The 24585-nt window shown below is 28.7% G+C and overlaps 2 protein-coding genes and 1 pseudogene across 2 annotated transcripts; 2 read left to right on the top strand and 1 right to left on the bottom strand.

Annotated features, from left to right (window-relative positions):
* Window positions 1–7247: 7247 nt before the first annotated feature.
* Window positions 7248–8962, top strand: LOC149059429 (uncharacterized). The gene is made up of 2 exons (XM_089216547.1): window positions 7248–8730; window positions 8808–8962. Exons 1-2 carry the CDS (start codon window positions 7248–7250, stop codon window positions 8855–8857), a joined length of 1533 nt encoding a protein of 510 aa, XP_089072673.1. The 3' UTR covers window positions 8858–8962.
* Window positions 8963–14922: 5960 nt separating this feature from the next.
* On the top strand, window positions 14923–17139 carry LOC149059428 (zinc finger MYM-type protein 1-like; annotated as a pseudogene).
* A 4009-nt stretch (window positions 17140–21148) lies between these two features.
* LOC149059427 (uncharacterized) lies at window positions 21149–21835 on the bottom strand. Its single transcript, XM_089224144.1, has one exon. It carries the CDS (start codon window positions 21833–21835, stop codon window positions 21149–21151), a length of 687 nt encoding a protein of 228 aa, XP_089080270.1.
* Between the last annotated feature and the right edge of the window lie 2750 nt (window positions 21836–24585).

The following is a 24585-nucleotide window of genomic DNA, read 5'->3' as shown; positions in this document are numbered from 1 at the left end:
TCCGTCAATTTTCTTCGTCGTATTGAACCTTACCTAAATATAAAAAGGCAAAACCACAATGACGTCGATAGTAGTAGTGATTATGTCATTTTTCGGTATTTTCATTATTCCCAGAGAGGCAGTCAGCATGCAATTAACTTTTCCCATTTCGTTATTTGTTAAATTGAATTTATAATACCATTAACCTTATTATATACTGTAGATATTAAATTTTATGAACAATTTTTTTATTTTGTATAAATATTGTCTTTATTTTAAATATAACTTCGCTACTCATACAGATAGAGAAGGTCCAATTACCCGTGAGAGATGCCCCATAATTGAAACAAGAAATTTTGATGTCATTTCTTATGATCAATATTCGTCAAAGGTTGAAAGTTGTGCCACCATCGAATTCGAAATTCAGACTAAGTACGATACGGAAATGTCATTTTTCGTAATATTTGGAAGTTTGAATAACCTTGGACAACGTATGTGTAAGCCAGGTACGTGTTACAAATTATTATTTTAGTTTTTAATATAGTACAATACATATATTAAACAGGCAGGACCAATTATGCATCGCATTTTTCGAAAAATGTGATACATTTAAATGTTATGAAAGTCGATATGTTATATAGCAAATATACCAAAAATAACGCTTTTCTTATTTTTAATACAAAAGAAAAACATTGATAATAATTATCACACAAAATATAACCATAACAATGTTACTGCAAACTACAATTTATGCCTCTTATAATCTTAGTATGCCTTTCCGCCCTCCCCCCATCATCAAACTACTAAACACATTAATTTAGTGTATTTTATTGAAATTGATATTAATATGATCAAAAGTATAGAATTCAAAAAGGTTGGGTATACATTAATTGCGATTGTGTACGAAAAATTATATTTTAAATAAATTATTCTACAGTATTAGGTACTTATTTTAATATATAAATATGATACAATTTTTGAAATTACAATTTGTATACATTATGTTATTCTTCTATACCTGCTTTATTGTATTTGAGCATTAATAATTTAATTTCATTCAATTCTTAATTAGCATTTTTACCGTTTCTAATAGTAATTTATAATGTACACGTTTAATTAATATTGTAATATGAATATGATTTAATAATGTACCTAATATCATAACACTTTCATTGAACATGTGTATTATAATTCTGTTTTATTCTGCAGATATTGATCCACCAGTAATGGTATTTACCTGTACTCCACAATCGGCTTCGACACCAGTAAATCCATACACCGATGGAAGTTTGATCATGAGACTATACGGCCGATTCATCGAATCGAATGACGAATACGATGTCAGATGTGCCGTAAGTATTTTGTGCTTACAATAGTTTAGGATTTTCCAACCAGTCCATTTGTAAACATATTTAAATTCGTTATTAAAATGTGATTCAAAAAAATCATTTCATATTTTGAATTCAAAATTATTATAATCAAATAAGACGGAGAGATTCTGCGCCGCAAAGCAACGTAAAGTTCGATCATATAATAACATATTGCATTAAGAGTGTGCAACACCCGTATTCGTTGTCTCAGTCTTACAAACGCGTATCAAAGAAAATTTACGCTCAGCCGTTCACGTTTTACTCTGTTAGCTTAAAAATTAGAGTGAATTGACTTATTATGAAACTTGATGATAGTACAATTATCTGTGATTTGTTGGATATATTTTTACGATAGTCCAGTTTTTAAGTGAATTATGCTTGTATGATAAATTGTAAAAGAAAATTTGTCATAATTCGCTCAAAAAATGAAGTATCGTAAAAATACTTACAACAAAACATAGATAATGTTCTTATTATCAAATTTCATAGTAGGTCTATTCACTATAATTTTTAAGCTAACTGAGTAATACGTGAACTTCTGACTATAGTGCTGAGCGAGAATTTGCTATGTTACACGCTTGTAACACCGAGACAACATATACGGATGTTGCGCCCTCTTAATATACGGGATAAACATAGGAATCATACAGCATAATATTGCTATAGTGGTGTGACTGAATTAGATTGAATAAGATCTTTTGCCCCTAGATATACGTGCTTCCACCAAATTTCTTTTGTTATTTTCCTCACATAATATGTTTAAGTTGATTAAGTTTTTTCTATTTATTTTGTTCTTGCTTATTCAAGATGTACAAAAACGTCGAAGGCATGATGTACCTGATGGCGATTAGCGCTAATAAATCGTGCGATGGCTTGCCGCATATGTTGGCCAATTCACAGGCGAGTTTCCCCGAAGGGTACGCGTTGCTGCAGTCGAATATATCCAGATACAGTCAAAGACGCAAGCGCTCGACATCGGACACAAAAAATACCATTAAAAATCACTCTGGTTCCAGATTTTTCTGGCGCACAGGCTAACATTTTTTTTTATATTTTTACATAAATAAATATTGCCTGATTCTAGTTTTTACATCATTTATTATTAAAAACATTTAATTTTGTACCTAATTTATCTTAAATTTATCTTGGCAGTGGCCAATGTTTAACAGACAAAAGCATTTAAATTTTCTGTAAAATAAGTGATCAAGGGTACTTTACTTTTCATTTATCAATATTGTTTTCATTAATTGTATTTTATAAAATTATATTACATAATAAAGAAATATTCATACCAAGTATTTGAAGTTATGACATTATTATCAACCAATATTATAAACATATTTTTATTTATATGTAAAATTCTATCAACCGAAACTTATAGCCTATAGGTGTAGGAGTGCTTAAATTTTAACACAATGGATAGCACTGTGTGTGTGTATGTGAGCATAGGACTAATTATGAAAAGACAAATAATTCATAAATATGAACTCAAATTTTAAAAAATGTGTGATATCTAAAATGTGGTTGTGTATGTCATGCACGCAAAAGCTTGACATAAAATAAAGATATTTTTCGGTTTTCGATCTGATCCAAGGTCTGTCTGACGAACCAATTTTGAAACTTTCTATAAATACATATTTTACATTTATTTTTTAATATACTCGAAAATAAATAATATTCGTTGGGTACTTGACAATTTTTCTCAATGTTTGTTATTTAATAGTTTTCTGTAAACTCAAATTTTTTCAAAACATATTCAAATATTCGATATACCAAATCAATATCATTATTATCAATATTTTTGTCCGTATCTGTAATAATGTAATACGCTAATACCTAATAATAAATAATAATAATGGAATATTAAGTATAAAATTGTGTAGTTTAATTTAAATTTATGATGCTTTACTGCTAAAATCATTATGAATTCCAAATTTAATATTTTACATTGGATTTATTTAAAATAATTTATATTGCTAAACAAATAACAATTGCCTGGTCATTTAGTAACAAATAATATTTCAATAATTTTATGCATTATTTGTTAGACATAGATATATTTTGTATATTTTGAGTTTAAATTTTTTTAAATATGGTGGAACTAATAGGTATTTTGAGTCATTGATTAGAATATTTTTTGATGATATATGTTGACTTATTTTTTAATGGATCTAGCTTTTATATTGTATTGTCGGTTTAGATACAGATTTGCAATACTCACAATAACGGATTTTATTTTGATATTTTCTCATAATTCATTTACAACTATAGCTATCAATAACCAGTAATAATAAGAAAAGCTACTTGCCCCTCATTTTTATTGTTACTTATATTAAATGATCACTGAATATTAACTCAGATACTACAATAACTAGTACTGATTTCTAATTAACTAAGAATGCAACTACCTAATAATATTAATGTAAATTATATATATTATTTTATAACATATATATGTATCGAAAATACCAAAAATATACTTTATGATTTACTGTTGTAGTGTTGTCATCTTAGGAATACCTTGTTTTAATTTGTTTTATTCTGCTTGTTTTTGTAAGCAGTAACTACACAAATAGGTGTCCAGTTTGATGTCTTAGAGGTATATTATACAATTATACTACTAAAATTTATATGAATATAAGTATCAATTGACTTAACTTTTTTTAAACAAGCTTTAGGACGCTAATTATATAATAAAGGTAATATAATATATTAGTATAATATTTCAAATGTATATTTAGGTAATTTTCAGTGGTCACCACTTATTTGACTCACTTAGGGTTCAAACCGTTTCAGTCCATTCACCGAATTATCCAATAAGGGGAAAGGCACCAAAAAATATTTTTTTATTCTTTGTACTTCAAAATATTTACTCAGATTTTAATTATTATTTAATATTATTTATAATAATAAAAATAATTTATGGATATTTAATTAAAAACATATGTTGAATAAAAAATAAATTAGTAAAATATTACTTGTACACTCGTATGCTAAGTAACCTACCTGACAATTTCTTAATAAAAATCCATCCAAATTTGAAATACAAATACCATATTGAAATATAAAGTCTAAATCTTGATATTTCTACTCAGAATATTACTTAAAAGTTAAAATATATAGGTACATAAATGTTATATTATTATGTATGTATTTTAGTTTTTAACATTATTGAGATAATAAGATAATTTTTTATTGAATACCTATTCTATGTGAGGTACCTCATAAAGTTTTCTTAGTAGAAAATAAAAAAAAGTTAAGAGTAAATCTCCAGTACTTACATTTTTATAAGCATGTGAAGTTAAAATTGTGAAAATTTGCAATTTCTTTGGTAGTTAGTAGAAATTCATTAACATTTATTGTATTTATAGCTTTTACACACCATCACACATCCATTACAGTGACCCTTTTGCACACTGCAGTACTTTCAGCAGAACAGTACTTACTTGCCCAAGCATTTTTTTTTTTAATAAATATAATTTTTGATTTTTTCTTATTCAATTTAATTTTTTTGATTTCCATAAATAATAAATATACTTTTTGTTATCTATTGTGTTTTAGGTCGAATCCTACCTTGTATACTGGTTACACAACTGATGTGTAAAATATTATGAATTTGTTGCCCCTATTGTAATGTTCCGTTTGAGTCACCAAATGCATGTAGACCTAATGTTTAGCGATTCTAGTGGATCTATGCTAATCATCAGTTTCTAATCTTCATCAAGTAGTTGTACACTTGTACCGGCAAGTCGGAATCATCAGGTTGGTGCACTTTACTACTATCAATTTAGTATAATTAAATTTATTTTTATGTATTTAATATTTATATTCAATTGGTTTGAGCGTGTCACTATTGGTTTTGTTGTATTACCTATTAGTAGAATACATTAATTCCTCTGAGGTCAGTCAGTGTCCACAATCATTTTAAATTGTTATAATAAAACTTACAATCTATGAAGATTTCTTTGTTTCTAATGCATTTATGCATGTGCCAGTGTGACATAAGCTACTTTCATATTTTAAATATCAAATAAATTTTAATAATAAACCCTTATTTTTAAAATATAAAACCCTCAAAGAATATAAATATAGATTAATATAATACTATTCAGTAAAATATTTTGAAATTTAAGTATGTCAATATTTAATTTTTCAGATAATTGACTTAATATTTTAATATTTTTGTTTATTGAGGAAGAAACCTTTGGTGACATGCGAAACACCATCATTCAAACGTCTCATAAAAGCTTTATGTGTCCTTGACGATACAACCTCATTACCAGATCGTAGAGTCATTTCTATAGATTCAAATAAGAAGTACACATTATTCATAACTATTTTATCTGATTAAATAGCCAAACAAAATATTACATGCACAACGGCTGATATGTGGTCTTGCAATAACAATAGTTACTCAAGTATTTCATGTCACTTTATAGATGAGCATACTTATGTTAGATATTCATACGTTCTTGGTTGTAGAAGAATTAAAGACAATCATACTTTGTAATATAGCAGAAGTAATGAATGAAATAACTCATACATATAATATCTAGAACTCTAAAATATCACATACAAAAACTGATAATGCTAGCAATTTTGGCAAGGCGTTCAGAACATACTCATTGAAATCTATTGGTATGGAGTTTTCAAATAAGTTTAATGATAACTGGTTAGATGATGAATCTATATGTGATCAACATAATTATATGGGGTAGTTTTGGCACAGATTTTGATACTGTAGATTTCTACAGGAAACCCATATTTCTTTACTGAGTATTGAGAACCATCTACAATGAATTTAATAACAAGTCCATACTCTAAATTTATATTGCTTATATTATTTATATAATAATTAAGAAAATTCAGGTGACTAGTAGAAATTAGTATTTTTTATATGTATATATGTATATAATTGGTTGTCATTGGTGGATACTGGCGCAGTTAAGGTAAAAGTATGCATCAAATTATCACATTTATGGTTACAAATAAAGAAATTATATCTTAAAACCAATATGAGAGTAAAATGTATACTTGTAAGTTGTAGTATTGTAAGGTACTCAAAAACCAGTGGCATAAATTGGCCTCAACTTCTGTTGGTGCAGAGAAATATTTTACTTTCCATACATAACCACCAATACTCTAAATCCTTAGGAAATTCATGCTGTGAATTTGTTACCTATCTATAATTATCTAGTGTCCTAATTATTGTACTTAGAAATTAGTTTAACAAATATAAAGAGATATTGTTATTTTTCAAGTACTGTTTTTGAAAAGAAAAAATTTAGAAATTGTATTCATTTGTGTTATGTTTAATTAATTAATATAGATACATCATATTTGTTATAACTAGGGTTCGGGACTTGTTGCATTTGCATATTGCTTAATAATGACTGCAGAATAGTCTAAGTAAGATTTAAATTTGTTTTAAATCATAACGGATTGAAATACAAAAATTTTAATTGCATATTTTCGCATATTTTGCCATTTTCTGAGCAAAATGCATATTTGCCAAATTTTGGCAGTTTAAATGTTATTTATAGCATATTTACGCAGTTTTTGTTTCATGTTAAGTACATTTATTTTAAAGGACTATAATTTTTTTTTACCCTCATGTGTTGTTCAATATAGACAAATCAGTAATCACTGATTAGTAGGTAATCAATCACTAATCAGTTTCTCCGTATAGCTCGGTTTATTAATAAAGATGAGATAATAACATTATTAACTGGATTTGGCCACTAGGGAAATACCTAATTATTTCTGCTTATACTATCGTTTATCGTAAATCGTCTAAGGTAATACTATATAAAAGGAAAATAAGAATTCAGTTTGGTTTCGTGCGTCGTGGCTTTTAAAATCGTGTAGCGAATTCTTGTAGCTTTCGTAATTTTAAAGATGCCGAAAATAACGAACAATACGCGTATTAGACAATATATCACCGAGTTTGGAGAAAAAGTTTTTTCAAGTGATGGAACCATTTTATTCTGTAAATTTTGTGAAACAAAAATAAATACAGATCGGCGATATTTGGTTACTCAACATTTGAAGACGGAAAAGCATAAATCTGCCGAAAAACGTAAGCAAGATCAAATGAAAAATAAATCACAAAAACTAGTTGGTACTGCTATGACTTCTAAAAAAAGTTCTTTTAACCATGATTTGTGTAATGCCTTGCTCTCCGCAAATATTCCTTTAAATAAATTAAACAATTGTAAATTCAGAGAATTTCTATTGAAATACATAGGAAAAGACATTCCATTTGAGTCAACTTTGCGAAAAGGTTACGTAGATGATATTTACAATCAAACACTAAATAAAATTAGAATGTATGTTGACGGAAAAAAAATTTGGGTTAGCATAGATGAAACCACAGATGTAACCGGTAGATTTGTAGCTAACGTTATTATTGGTACACTGGAAGAACATGGTCCAGGTCAAATATTTTTGTTAAACGTAGAAGAGCTAGAAAAAGCAAATCATTCAACGATTTTTAAATTATTCGATAAGTCGATGAATATTTTATGGCCCGATGGTGTTAAACATGACGATGTTCTATTGTTCTTGTCTGACGCTGCCCCTTATATGGTTAAGTCTGCAAGTTCAATAAAAACATTGTACTCAAAAATGATTCACATAACATGCCTTGCCCATGGTCTACACAGAGTGGCTGAAACAGTCCGTATTCTAAATCCTAAAGTCGATAAAATTATTGCTAACGTAAAAAAAATATTTAAAAAAGCTCCATCACGCGTTCAAATTTTTAAAGATATTGCCCCATTATTACCACTGCCCCCTGAACCAATATTAACGAGGTGGGGCACGTGGATTCAAGCTGCCCTTTATTATTGCGAACATTTTGAGACTGTAAAGTCGATTGTAAACTCGTTTAAAAAAGATGATGCAATATCTATCGAGACTGCACAAAAATACATCGAACAACAACACATTCAAACTCAACTTGTATTCATCAAATCCAACTTCTCATTCTTACCAAACGCTATAACGTGTCTTGAAAAACAAGGATTGTCACTTGCCAGTTCTATTTCGATAGTAGAAGACGCAAAAATAAAATTAACTCAAATAAATGGAGCACAAGGAGCAGCGGTAAAAACAAAAATAGAAACTGTGTTAGGGAAAAATGAGGGTTACAAATTGATGGTTAAAATATCAAATATTTTATCTGGAGACCAAGAAAATTTTGAAGGTTTACCTGAAGATTTGAAATTAAATGACTTGGTATATTTTAAATATGCGCCGATAACGTCAGTAGATGTGGAACGTTCATTTTCGATTTATAAAAATATGCTGACCAACAATCGTCGTGCATTTAAATTTGATAATATCAGGAAATGTCTTATTGTACAGTCAAACTTTGCAGGTAAACAATTCATCATTTTTATATTTAATAATAATTTAATATATTAAAGAAAAACCAAACCTTTTTTTTCATTGTAGGAGAAGAGGAAGAAAATGAAATCGAACATCAGTCGAACTCAATAATATAATGTTGATATATGGTTTTTCATGTTCTAAAATAACTAATTACAAAAAATTGTCTAAATTTAAATGAATAAATCAAATTTTTTAATTTTATTTAAAAAAAATATTTAGTTGCATATTTTTGCGCATATTTCGGTTATTTTAAGTGCATATGTGCATGCATATTTCCTACAATTTGTGTGCAATAAGTCCCGAACCCTAGTTATAACTGTGTGAAAATCTTCAATATTTATATTATTTAACACTAAACTAGAGGGTAAGGTACCTACCAAGGAAAATATTATGATTCTTTAGTTGTAGGCAAAGTGATAGTTTAAGTATTTAAATAATAGTGTTTGTGAATGCTGATTTAATTTTGAAAACCTATTTAACTTCTTAATTACTGAATACCTATAGTAATATAAAAACAAATGAAACACTCAGATTATAATTTAACTATAATGAATTTATTATAGCGGATGATTTTTTTTATCATTGAACTCTCATTATTTCAAAAATTATTAATGTTTTTGAAAATATTTTTTACATAGTTTCAAGTTGTTAAAAAACCAACGTTTTTATTAAAAAATTAAATTTTTTATCTTTATCATTTTTTAAGTATTTTACTTTTTTGAATGACAACATAGAGTTTTAATTTCATATTCCAAAGCAGAATATTTTTATAAATGTTTTGATTCATAAAATTCGAATTTAGGATGAGTAGTTTATCAGTTATAAGCATTTAAAGTTTAGATAGAAACACCTTGAAACAATGTAAAAAATATTTTCAAAATTTATTAATGTTTAGGTTAGGTTAAATAATAAAAAAACACTCGGTATAAGTTTCAGGCTTGTATTTATCATTCAAATCTACGGTTATTATTTTTTTTCAAAATTTGATCTTGTAATGCTTTTAAAAAAACTTGTGACTGCGTATTTTTAATATTTTACATCTGCCTTTGTAACAATAATATATTAGGAGTTTTCTATTCTATCATCAAGCTTTTTTAACCAACAAATAAAATGTTATTGATATTCATACAAAAAAAACTAAACAAATTGGAAACTGGAAATGTCCGTAAACACTAAACAGTTCAAAACAAATCAAAATATTTTGAAAATTTCGATAATTGTATCGTGTATATAATAATGGTGTGTTCATTTGTTTTAAAGTAACCTACACAGACACAAAAAAATAAAAACACATCACTGTATAACTTTGTTCGGAATGTCAGAGGGAAAATTCCATTAAATGTTGTGGAAATGGAACATTTAAAAAAATTTCCAGCACATTTATCAGGTACTCTAATTAAAAGAAACATAGATGAGAACAAATATAAAATTATTCGGTTGAAAATATCGTTGTTGAGGTATGACAAGTCTTTTGGTATTATTCAATACAAAATTTCATTAGATACAGAAAGATGGAGTTACTAAAGATTTTATTAATTTATTTTTATTTTGTATGGCATCACTTATAATTATATTTTATTAATATTATTATTAATATTATATTACATATATATTTTATTAAGTATAAAAAGGATTAAGTTGAATAAAGTTAAATTGTCAATATATGTTATGTTAATAAGCAATTAACATAACATATTTATAAAAATTATAAAATTTATAAAATTTTGAAATTGCTCTGCTGAAAAATTTACTTTTTTCACATATCAGCTTTTGGCACACAACCACAGATACCTATATATATATATAATGGTACATTATGCTCACTTTAATAAATTGTAAATGTTATGCATATCCTTTGCTCTCAACAATGATGTAATGTAATTATTTACATTACAATCATATATTAATTATAAATACTGTTATTAACGTACCTAAGCAAGTATTATATTTATTTTATGTAATGTACAGTAAATATAGGTATATCACACTGTTATGAGAATACACACCATTTCATTTTTAAATATATTGTTTTATTATTCGACCAGCATTTTAATAAATAAAAATATAAGTAGTTTGAATGCACGGATCGGATAGACATTTTTCATGTATATTGCAATACATTTAATTCATAGATAAGAGTTTAAGTAGGAGCTTGGTGGGTCAATTGTTTATGTCAATGTTGTTACATACATGTAAGTAATAATAAGTATTAAGTAAACATAAAAACACTACAATAAAATCAATTTCAATCTCTTAAAACATATACATGTAATATTATACTGATATATTGTATTACCAAGTTCATATTATAATTCTACTATTGTTTGTTAATTTTCATTACTAACTTTTCAATTGGCTTACATATATTAATATTATTTTTTGCAATATTTCAAACAACTTTCAAAACAAGAAAAAATATAAAGTAAAAATATATTTTAATAAATTGAATTTCAATTCCTCAAGTAGATTTGTCATCATTTTTATGTCGTTGGCATGCAATTATGTATTATAATTTATAAATGATATACATATGCATATATATATATTATAAATAGGTATCATATTACTACTTTATAACATTTTTTAATTTTTTTGTGTTTAATGTTATATCAAAACTTAAAATATAATAAAATTAATTGATACCTATGTTTAATTAATAATTACAATCGGCAAATTACATTTTTTTCCTTACTTATTTTATTGCAATACCTTTCGGAGTTGGTAAATTGCGTCCCGCAAAAAAGATCATAGTTATATACTGTGTAAATTGCGGCCCGGGATATTCCGATTTCCGGTTGGTTATCTTTAATATTGATCGATAAGGATATCACTTGATGCTCACTTATATAATATATTACTAGCCACCAGTGTGCCGTGTGCATTTGATCGAAATATTTTGCACGAGTTTTTATGTTGTTCTACAGTATTTACAGTATTTGTATTTTTTTTAAATTTAATAACAATGGAAGTTATGAAAAGTGAAAAAAATATGATGGGAAGGAAAATATTGATTTCGTAACCCTTAATGTAATTTACATAACAATGACAAATGTTTAAGTAGGCAAATATATTAAAATACACCGGGGCCGCAATTTACGAATGGCGGACATTTTCCCCCCGGACATTTCCCCCCCGGCTGTTTTCGGCATAGTAGTACAATTTCCCCCGAAAAATTTTTGGATGCGGACATATTCCCCCCGTATTTTTTTCTATTATTTACCTTCGAATATAAAATTATTATCTTTAACACATATTTTTTAGCTTTTGTTCATATATTTTTTTTTTATTTTTGTAAAAACTGTACGTTAACTAAAAAGTCTCTAATCTTAATTTCAATAAAAAAATAATGAATAATATTTAAAAGAAGTTAAGTAAAAATATAATTTTAAATAGATTGTCTAAATAATATAATATAGTACAATACAACTGGCCAAAAAATCCGACATAAAAATAAAAAAAGATTGTATAAACAATATATAATTAGTAACTAAAAATCCGACTTAAAAATAAAAAAAGATTGTATAAACAAAATATAATTAATAACTAAAAATGTCGACATAAAAATGATACAGTTTGTAAAAAATTCTTTATTTCTGATTCATTGGTTATCCCTAAACACATATTTTTTAGTCTTTTTTCATATTTATTCTTTTTATATTCGAAGGTAAATAATAGAAAAAAATACGGGGGGAAAATGTCCGCATCCAAAAATTTATCGGGGGAAAATGTCCTACTACGCCGAAAACAGCCGGGGGGGAAATGTCCGGATACCGCAATTTACGTATGTATATAATATACCGGGGCCGCAATTTACGTATGTCTAAAATATACCCGGTCCGCAATTTACATAAAAAATTTGAAACGGGACGCAATTTACAGCGACCCATACCTTTAGGCTACCCTTACCTAAAATAAAACATTGTCCATTGGTTACACTAAATAAATTCCAATTCCTTAAAACATACAATTTGTTGTCTTTAGTATTATTCAATAACATATAGGCTACACAACTACCAGCAGTAATTTATTCGAACTTATGATGACATGTGTTATATATATATAATTGTAATATAAGTTAGGTTCGGTTTATAGGTATATAAAAAAAAATTTACTAGGAACACCCTGGAAGAAAAACACATATATAAATGGAATATCTTTTATATTGCTCATTTCATTAATGCAAATGTAACAGAAACACAATAAAAAAAATTAACATTGTGTTAATACTTATTACTAATTCGTGACTAAACCATGCTCTGTTAATCATAAAAATTTCTGCACGGCATGCACACCATTTTATTTGTGATATTCATTAATTTCTTAATTCACTTAATACTTTATATTATTCATTGTGAATTTTTTACTGATGTCAAACATGCATATATATATAAATTAAAATTGATTAAATAATTAATTTTTGTTATCTTAAAATATAGTAAGTTTAATACACAAATTATTATAATTTCAAAAGCACATACCTACTATAGCCAATGTTTGTAACTGATTTTCAATTTCGATGTATAATATGTATAATATTATGTTTGATTTCTATGTATCACTGTCAATGCACAAACTGGTTAATTAATTAGGATCATTATTGATTTTTTTAAATATAACTATAATGACTATAAGAATTGCAACGTTAAGTTAATTTATGTATTTTAATATTGTTCAAAATGTCTATCAAATCATCAATGATTATATTTATCATTATTATTATTATTATTATTCTATTAGGTAACTACTACTTATTAAAACTAAAATTGTAAAATATTGTGATTGATAATATTTAAGATATAACTTTTAAAACCAAAAACTATAAGCATAGGCGTGCGCACGAGGGGGGCAGTGTGGGCAGCTGCCCCTCCTGCGGGCTAAATTTTATCTCCCAAATATAGTTTAAAAAAAAAACATTATAATTTAATTTTATATTACAATGAATACATTTTAAGCATTTATGGTGCACGATAATTTTGTGTTGTCAAAAGTCCAACTTTGTTAAAACCACAAGCGATACCGCGTTGATAATGTGTGTTAATAGATACGCGATAATCACGGTCATGTTTATACCGTGGTGGTCAAGGTTTATAGATAATATTATCTATAAACCTTGCCGAAATCACGCCAATATATTCTATTATCAATTTTAATGTTCATTTGTTTTTAATTACGATAACGTGACTTTTTGATAGTATTAATCCAAGACCGTTGTATTAATATTTGATGTTTGATGAATTGGTGTTTGTCAAATTGTGAAACATGGACATTAGAAAATTTTTAGTTAGTAAGTATATAAATTATTTATTATTATTGAATGGCTTTTATGTCAGCTAATAGTAATTAGTAACATTGTAAAATATACATAGGTAATGCTATAATATGGTATATTATAAATACCTACTTAATACAAATTATATTATATAATAATATAGTTTTGTAAATTATTAAGTTTTAATTTGTTACAAGAACACTCATTAGTTTTTTATGTAAGTTCTGGATAGGTACAATAGGTACATACAATTTTACATTAGCCATTACTCATTAGATCCTTACTAAATTACATTTATTTATGCTTGTATCAGACAAAGCTGTTCCAAATCCAGATGATCTACCAGTTCCATTACATGAGGACAATATATCAAAACATTCAGAATACCCAATGCCTGAGGGAATTTCATCACTGATGAAAAATTCCAATGATTCATTAGGTATTTGTTTTATATTTTAAAATTGTGTGGTTATTTAAATAAATGTGTTGTGTTAACTGATTGGGTTTAATTTTTTATGTTATTTATTTTATTACATTATAAGCAATGTGTCTTACTAATATATAATATAGAAATGTTCACTATATACTTTTTGATTAAACATTCCTAAAAACTTAGGTAAGTATAGAATTTTATAAATATTTCAAATATGTAAGTAAAGTTAATGGACAATGGTGCTTGTAATAAGCTAGCATTTTTTTTTTGTTATGTAGTTAATAGTTATATGTTTTTTTTTGTTTAGTTGCTTAATAGATATTTTTTGTTAGCTTTGTCGTGTTGTCAGATAATCAATATTAAATGTTTAGTTTTGTAAATTTTTTGTTTATTGTTATTATTTATTTATTACATATTAGTACAATTTTTTAAAGATAAAATCTCATTTATACCTATTGCCCATAGGTCATAATAAAATGGTCCCTGATATACATCCTGAAGATCCTAAAAATTCTATTCCTAAAAATCAGATTGAATTTAGACAAAGACTTTTAAAAGGCCCATTTCAACCTGTATTGGACATTTTTCCGAGAACCAGTTTTAGTGGCGTAAAACGTAGTTTTCAGAAGTCATGGTACCAACAGTTTACTTGGTTAGAGTATAGCCCAAAGGATGATTTAGCGTTTTGCTTCCCTTGTCGGATGTTTAGCGGATCAACGGGACTTAATATTGGACAATCAGAATTGGTATATTCAAAAATCGGATTTAAAAATTGGAAAGCCTCTACCTCCAAATTTAGTGCACATGAAAAATCCAAAAATCATTTAAATAGTTCAACATCACTGACAAATTTTTTAAATTCAAAGCCTATTGATGAAGTTATAGATGACCAGAGAAAAAATATTAACAGTGTGAAGGAATTAACTCGACAAAAAAATAGAGAGATTATGAGACGATTAATTGATATCACTGTTTGTTTAGGTATTGGTGGTAAGCCATTCCGAGGACATACAGAAAGTAAAAATGATGTTCATAAAGGTTTATTCTTAGATATAGTATGTCTCTTGCGTAAATATGATCCAATTTTTAATGAACATTTTTTATCAGGACCAAAAAATGCAATATATACAAGCAATCATATACAGAACGATCTAATTTCATCTATTAACCAGGTTATCAAAAGGCAATTAAAAGATGCAATACTTAATGAAAAAGTATCTTTAATAGCAGACGAGACGAGTGACATAGGCCACCACGAGCAATTGTCTATTGTGATACGTTATTTTAACAAACATACAAACTGTACTGTAGAACAATTTATTTGTTTAAAACGAATAACATCAGTAGATGCACAAAGTATTTTTAGTTCATTACATGATATTATTCAAGAATATAGTATTAAATGGGAAAATATAGTTTCCGTTTGTTTCGATGGAGCGTCAACTATGTCAGGGTGTACTAACGGAGTACAAGCAAAATTCAAAGAGAAAAACTCAAACACATTTTTTGTTCATTGCTATGGGCATTGCTTGAACCTCGTTCTAGTCGATTCTGTTGGGAGAAATAATTGAACAACGTTTGATTTTTTTGGAAATATCCAGCTCATTTATAATTTTATTGAAGGCAGCTGCGTTAGACATGCAGTATTGGAGAAAATTGCCAATTCAGTTAACATAAAATTAAAAACGTTGAAGTCAGTTTCTACAACACGATGGGCTTGTCGCTACGAAGCCGTTAGTGCGGTCAAAGTAAATTACTCAGCTCTACTTATTGCCATTAATGAAATTTCAGAATCCACTAGACAAGCTGATATTCGTGCTAAAGGTTTGGGGATTATTTACCAAATGAAAACTTTCGAGTTTGTTTTTGCGTTGGAAATGCTGGAGCCTATATTATGTTCAATATTAAAAGTGAGTTCATATTTGCAAAAATCTGATATTAATTTATTAACAGCAGTTCAGTTAGTTGAATCATTGAAAAAGACACTGAAAACTATGAGAAATACTGAATCTAATTTCAATAATATTTACAAAAAAGTATTTAAATTATGTGAAGAAAATCAAATTGTAATACCACCAGTTAAAAAAAGAAAAGTTTCGAGTAAAGTTGATTGTTTTTCTAATACCCAACATTTCATGGATACTAAAGAGGAAGAAATGAAGATTACAGTTTATAATGCAACATTAGACCAAATGATTAATGGTATTAATTTGAGATTTAGCCAGGAAACTTTGAATATGATAAAGAGTATTTCCAATGTACTAGAATTAAATGTTGACGACAACGATATCACCATTTTAACTGATGCCTTTGGTTTGGAAGCAGAAATGTTAAAAAGTGAAATAAGTCTACTTAAACATACAGATAATGTACCCAAAAATAATATAAAAAATTGTGACACGTGGATAAAATGGTTAACAGAGTTTGGCAGTGGAAGGGAAACTATATTCAATAATATATTAAAAATGCTAAAAATATTTGTTACTATTCCTGTGACTAGTTGTTCTTGTGAAAGGGCATTCTCAAAATTAAGCTTAATTAAAACAAAATTACGTAGTACCATGCATCAAGATCGACTAGATGGACTACTCACCATGTCAATTGAACAGGAATTAGCCTATAATATTAACATTGACGAAGTAATAGAACAATTTAAAATATTAATTCCTTCTGAAAGAAGAATGGTACTCTAAAGAAATAAAGAGGTAAGACTTACTTATTTATATTTCATATTAAATTTGTATACTAATACATTAAAAATAAACTTTGAAGTGTCAATTATTTTATTAAATTTGTAAATAATTAATGATATATAAAATAAAATACTGCCATTTCTAATATTGATTGAACTACCTAACTAATAACCAAAATAATATTCAATTATATATTATATAGTATATAACATACTATATAATTTATTATAGTATAATATTCACTACTGTATAATATAATAATATATAATAATGTGTAATATATTATACATTCTGCCCCCCCTGCCAGCAAGGTCTGCGCACGCCTATGACTATAAGCATGTGTACAACACACATATATAATATATAATAGGAATAATAGAATACATTACATTTAATTAATGTTTTATATGCTACACATATTATATGCATCTAACAACTATGTACTTATAACTATGTATAACTATGTACCTATAAACAATAATAATGTTGTGATACACCAAAACAGGGGTCTATATAAATAATGTATAGCATTCATTATCAAGTTTATTGAACATTTTAATTTCACTAACTACGCACACGTAGTAATTATAAATTAATTATTTGATCTACGCAATACGTTTGCCAATAAATAATAATAATTTAATCCATATCACGTTTTGTTAAGCAATCTTATTTTAAAATTCTGCTATTGTTAACTCGTTATTAACAATCTTTGTACATAAATATTGTAATTTTACAGTTTTTCCTGATCCATGTTTATTTTTTATTCTTAAGGGTTCCATATTATGTAAAGATATTTTAGTTTTACCTACCCCCACTTCCTCAAGAAATTTATTAAACAGCTTCCAAGTTGTTGGATGACTATGCCCGAGTAAATGCGGAAACCTATTGTTCCAGCTTTCACAAATATTATTTTAACGATTGTACGGTGCCTGGAGTGTAATATAACCTCGTGTACGTTTCATGTTTCAGGGGGCATATTTTTCAGAACAAATATGCAGGGACCGTCGTCATGAAGGCGCCCGCCACGGAGACGCCTGAACGTTCTATATATTTTTTTTTCTTTTGTAAGCAATTTCAATGGTCGTATTTTATGCCATATATAAATCAGAGGTTGACAGCTACATTTTGATTTCTACGAGTGTTAACGGCTTTGTAGAAAAATAACAATAGTCGGCATGCCGCTGGCGGCGACGACCAACCCAAGAGTGTATATTTATATTATTTCCAGTTTATTTCATTCCAAAAATGACCAGTCATTGCCTGCACGTTCTATTGTCCTATTGTAACACCCAACATTTCAGCAATCGATTTTTCTTACTAATCGTTTATAAGGTAAAAAATAGAGAACACAACAAAAGTTTCAATATTTTAGTTCAAGTTTCGTATTCGACGTATTACAACATACCGCATTCCTGTTTTACATTTTTTACTGTTGAATGTATTAATTAATGTATTAATATTATTACGGTAATCTGAAAAACATCCCCAAATATATTCCTAACTGTTGTATACAGCAATCTAAAATATTAATTAATAATAGCAAAAAAATTTAAAATTTGAATGATATAACTTTTATAATATTATCTTGATCACACAGTTAGGTTACGTAAAGAATAAAAATATTTATTATGATAACAATGAACAATATTACGAATATAAAATATCATATTGCGCATAAAATAGCTGGACACTTAAACGAACTATATTTTGAAAATCTCCATCTAATAAAAATTTACTATCATTTTGACGTACGTAAGTAAAATCTTTAAAACAAATTTTGTCATTGTAGGTAGTAGGTACTATGTACAGGAACTAACGAAGTATACTAATAACCGTCTAAGGTTTAACCGTAATAACTTATCGTTAGCAATATAAGGAATCGCAGAAAAAAAAACCTGACGGAAAAAAGTATAACAAATATAGACAATTTTATATCCGGATTACGGCTACTCAAATACAAAAATAGTAGGTACATAATATAGTCATATAATAATAATAATAATAGTTACAGCAGGTCAGTCGACTGTAAAAATATAACAATAATTATAGTATAAATATTTTATTGGGTATAGTGTAATATGATATTAAATATATAATTAAATTAAAACTCTATGTTGTCATTCCAATACATATAAAGTGTTCACATTATATTTATATTTTTGGGCTTTTTTCCTTAGACATTTTTCTGCCAACCCAATAGAGGTGGTTCGAGGAGGAGTAATATAAATGGTAATCGGTAAAAATATCCAAATTTTACGTAAACTAGTATATTACACTTTACTTTCTAATAAATGCCACGCCTGCATGTGTTATTATCTCCGTTCTATTTTAAATTGTTTTTGACGATCTATTTTTTGAATTTCCAGTAAGGACAATTTAATTTTTTTATTATTCAAACCTCAGGTTTTTGTTTTTCAAAATAATATATTATATACTTTGCATTTTGTCTAATTTTAACAGCCAATACATGAAGGTAGTTTTAAATTCTTGAAATGGCTACCTGAGATATATTTATAGAGATCATATTTTTTCAAGATTTTTGACCAAGCATTTTTGATAGCACAAACCAATAATTATAAATAATTTAATGAAAAAGTAAAAAACAAATGTATTTTCATAAGCTTATAACTTTGTTAGGGCCGGAAGCATATAAAAATAATATGCGCATCCCGGACACCTTTGTTGTTCACCACTACCACCTAGATCTTAAATGTGCGGGGACTAGCTGGGTGTGTATTGGTGTAATAGCTCGAACAGCAGTGGTCGGGAATGCCGGGCAAATACTGTCGAGCTATGTAGTGCGTGTTGTGTTTTACGTGTGTTATTTGTGTTATGTGTGTATATATGTGGGTGTGTACAATAAAACAAATAATAATAAATGGTAACAAAGTTTCTAGTAATAAGTTGCTGTTGCTGTATAATACACAATAATAATAATTGCACAAATATATAATAAAATCACAGCAACACAAATGTATACAACATACTATATAATAAATAACAGCCCTTATAGCTGGACAAAACAAAAGTAATATTTGCGGCCCTTCTGGCCCAACAGAATAAATTATAATATTATATTGTACAAGCTTGCAGTAATTACTGTAAATATAAAGAATAGTATGCGGTCCTTATGGTACGAATGAATCAAATAATAATAAACACAGCTATTAGAACTGATGCTCGTGTAAAAGTAATCAATACAAATATAAATAATGCACGGCCCTTGTGGCACGACAGAATATAATAAATATGTATAGCCCTTATGGCACAATAAAAATAATATAATAATAATAAATCAAGCCCTTATGGCTAAACAAGATAAATATACAATTATAAATGTGCAGCCCTTATGGTTGACAAATAAATATATAATAATTTGACCCTTCTGGCCCAACAGAGTAAAAATAAGTATAATAATTAAAATCTGTTACATAGATGCACAGCCCTTATGACCAAACAGAATAAAATATATAAATTAGGTAGCTATCAGAGCTGTAAGCTTATATAGAAAAATTGTAATATAAAAATAATACGCGGCCCTTCTGGCACGACAAAATAACAATAAATTAACAATAATATAATAATATTTGGCCTTTATGGCTTACAATAGTAAATAATATAAATATATGATGTCTTTAGCAATTAGCACCAAGAAAACAATAATTATAGTGTAAGGCTCTTCTGACACGACAATATAATATATAAAAAACAATAATAATGGCAAACAACCTTTGAATAAAAACTTTATAAAATAATATTATTAAGTACGCGATGATATGGAGTCGGAACAACGTACGGTACGAGACAAAAGTCACGGCGGCCGTGCTAATAATATTTGCGCAGCCGATCCGGCGGCGTGCGATAGCGGCGGTTATCTATATATTATATAATTCACACGGGATACAATTTAAAACATACAAAAATAAAACAATAATTATAACGGTAATAATTATGTGTGTGTGTGTGTGACCAGCTGTCCTCCGCGGTAATATTTATGATTTTATTGTTATTCAGCGTTAACATTCTCCCCCCGTTGAAAGCCTTGGGTTTCAACTGATGGTTTGTCCCTTTCAGTCGGTAGCCTACATAGCTTGACGACGGGACGACGTATATGGGTTCCGTTCGCTGTCCTTAATGTGGCAACTCGTACTATACCATCGGAGCCAGGATGTACTTGTACAACTATACCCAACTTCCACCTGGCTGGAGGCATGCAGTCATCCTTTATAATAACAACATCGTCTTCTGCTATATGCGCGCTCTTACTGGTCCACTTGCCACGAATCTGAATTTGTGGCAGATACTCCTTTGACCATCGCTTCCAAAAGGTTTGCATCAAATTTTGGACAAGTTGCCATCTACGCAGACCTTTGGGCTCTTCTTTAGTTGTATCCGGTTCATCTGGCAATAGCATAGCACCTCCAATCAAATAGTGTGATGGGGTTAACACAGCCAAGTCGGAAGGGTCACTATTTAGTGGTGTCATCGGTCTTGAATTGAGACATGCCTCTATTTGGCAGAGTAGAGTTCGCATTTCCGTGCTCGTGAGTTTGTGATCAGATATTACTCTCTTCAGGTGGTGTTTCATACTCTTTACAGCACTCTCCCATATACCACCAAAGTGAGGAGCAGAGGGCGGGTTAAAGTGCCATTCAATACCTTCCTTCTCTAAATCATCACTGGCTTTCTTCATCAGTGCCGGATTAAGATCGACCGTAGCCCTAGGCAAACATTATTTTATAGCCCATTGTAAAAAAAAAAAAAACAACAAAATTGTAAAAATGTTTAGATTTATTTAATTATTTTAATTCACAATTTTTTTCTTGCTTTTTTAGAGCTGAAGTCATTTATAACATCATTTAAATCGATTGTATTTAATAATTCATTTTCAATATTCAAAAGAGCTAAAGCGTTTAACCTTTCCTCAGACATAGTAGATCTTAAGTAATTTTTTACCCGTTTTAAGACTGAAAATGACCGTTCCCCGGTACAATTTGTTACGGCTGTACTAAGAAACATTCTCAGGACTATATTTAAATTTGGAAAAACATCATCAAGCTCTTTACTTTTAATGTAAGATGACATTGTAAATGTTACTGAATTTTCAACCGATTTAAAAAATTTTTCTTCTATTTTCATTAATTCTTTAAAATGAAGACACTCATCTAACAAAACATCTGAACTTTGAATATCTGCCGGAAATTCTTGAGCAATAGCTTGACAACTGTCTTTAATAGTTTTAACTGAATCTGTTTGATTTAACATGGGGATACATCCAAAAATATTTAGAATATCTGAGTAAGCTTCAGATCTAATTTTTAATTGAGTTGTTAATGTATCAATGATGACATAAAATGTATTTATTTGAAAATTTGTTTTCCCATTATGTCCAGTTTCTGATGCAGTTGATTCATAAGCTTTTTGCTGTAATATAATAATAAAAATGCATAAGTTTTTGTTTTTATTTAATTAATGATTCAGAATTTAAACAACATACTTTTCTTTTTTTAATACGTTTTTTATCATGTGCATATGTTGTAGTGCCACTCAATAACATTGCTTCTCTTTCTATAATTTCAAAGTCATCTCTCAAATTACCCACATATTGTTTTAGTGAATCATATAGTTTAACTACTGTTGATAGGTCAATTAGTGTAGATTGAACTTTTTTATTGACTTTGTTGAATCTAGTAACAAATAATAGCATTAGTTTATAAGCACTAAATTAAATTTTGAAAAAAAAATTAACTTGACATTATAATATCATATAATATCTCTATATAATATATTATAGGACATATTATGTGCTCTAACTACAATACTATATAGAGAGTATACTAATATTCTATTATTGTATTATAATAGTATACTATATTTTATTGATTATCAATTACATTACTGATAAATAAATAATAGTTATTGTTGCAAAGTTCCAAAAAGATGAAAAATAAAATAATATATAATAAAAATAAGCTAACCTATTTAAAATTGGATTCCACAAGCAAATCATTATACCAACTTCTAGAGTGTTCAATGAATTGTATATAGCTTTAGCTTCAACTTTACAAATAGGTTTGTCATCAGCATTTTGAATAATATACAGTAAAGCATTTTTTATACCAGCATAAGAAGCATATAAAGCATTGCAAGCATCTGCTCGTGCACTCCAACGTGTTACACTTAGATTTTTAACAACTTTACCTTTACCAATATTTTCTTCCAAAATTGACCAACGGTTTGTTGAACATGAAAAAAAATTAAATAATTTGAAGAATCTTCATCATTAAGACTAATTCCCTTTGAGCGCCGACAAAGTTTGTGCCGTTGTCGCTATACAGCTTAGCACATTTTCCTCTTCTTGCCATAAAACAACGCAACGTTGCCATGAAGGATCTACTTGAAAGATCGTCAGCCAACTCTAAATGTACGGCCTTTGTGGAGAAGCACACAAATATCGCAATCCATGCCTTTTTAGCAGCTACACGCCTCAAACCACTGCGAATATAAATAGGACCCGCAAAATCTACGCCTGTTACTGTAAAAGGTCTAGTACACTGAACTCGATCTCTTGGGAGTGCTGCCATAATTGGATGGTCAAAACGTGGGTGAGATTTTGTACATCGAACACAACGCCATACCACTGACCTCGCAGTTACTCGACCTAACAGTGGCCAATATAGACGCCTTACTTCAGATAATAAGAGCTGAGGTCCTCCATGAAGTAGCTCCAGGTGGTATTTTTCAAATATCATTCTAGTTACCTTATGGACAGCAGGTAGTACCACAGGGTGTTTATGTTCATCGGCCATGTCTGAATTCTCGAGTCTTCCACCTACGAGTATTAGCCCATCGCGTAGGAAGGGATTCAAGCTCCGCAACTTGCTATTCCTTGGTACTTCTTGTCCCTTCTCTAGTGACAAGATCTCCTTGCTAAAACACTCAGCTTGAACCATTCTTAAAATCGTTTTCCTCGCTTCGTTCAAGTCGGGTACCCTTAAAGATTGAGGGCCATTGATTATGTGACGCAAGTACTTCGAATAGATCGTTAACCAAGCTACTCCTCGTAGCATACGGTTCCATTCAGAGTAGTGTTTCAATATGTCATTTACTGGGTTAGTTGCTGCAAGTACTAGTTTCACTTCACGTACTTCAGGCAGCTCTTCCTCCGCATGGGTTATCGGCTTTAGGATCCAATCCTTCTCATCGCTTTCCAACCAGGCGGGTCCGTTCCACCACAACCTTGACATTAATAGCTCTTGTGGCCTTAAACCTCTTGAAGGAATATCCGCTGGGCTTTCCTGTGTCCCTATGTGGTTCCACTGTTTCACTTCTGTGACATCCATGATTTGTGCTACTCGATTGGAAACGTATGTTTTTAGCCGGCTACTCTGGCTGTTCAACCATCCTAGTACTATAGTTGAGTCCGTCCATAGTTTGAACTGA

Source organism: Diuraphis noxia, unplaced genomic scaffold (assembly GCF_037042655.1).
Source record: "Diuraphis noxia isolate RWA-SAM2 unplaced genomic scaffold, SU_Dnox_SAM2 contig0001, whole genome shotgun sequence".
In the NCBI taxonomy this organism is placed as follows: domain Eukaryota; kingdom Metazoa; phylum Arthropoda; class Insecta; order Hemiptera; family Aphididae; genus Diuraphis; species Diuraphis noxia.
This window is presented reverse-complemented; position numbering and strand designations above follow the sequence as displayed.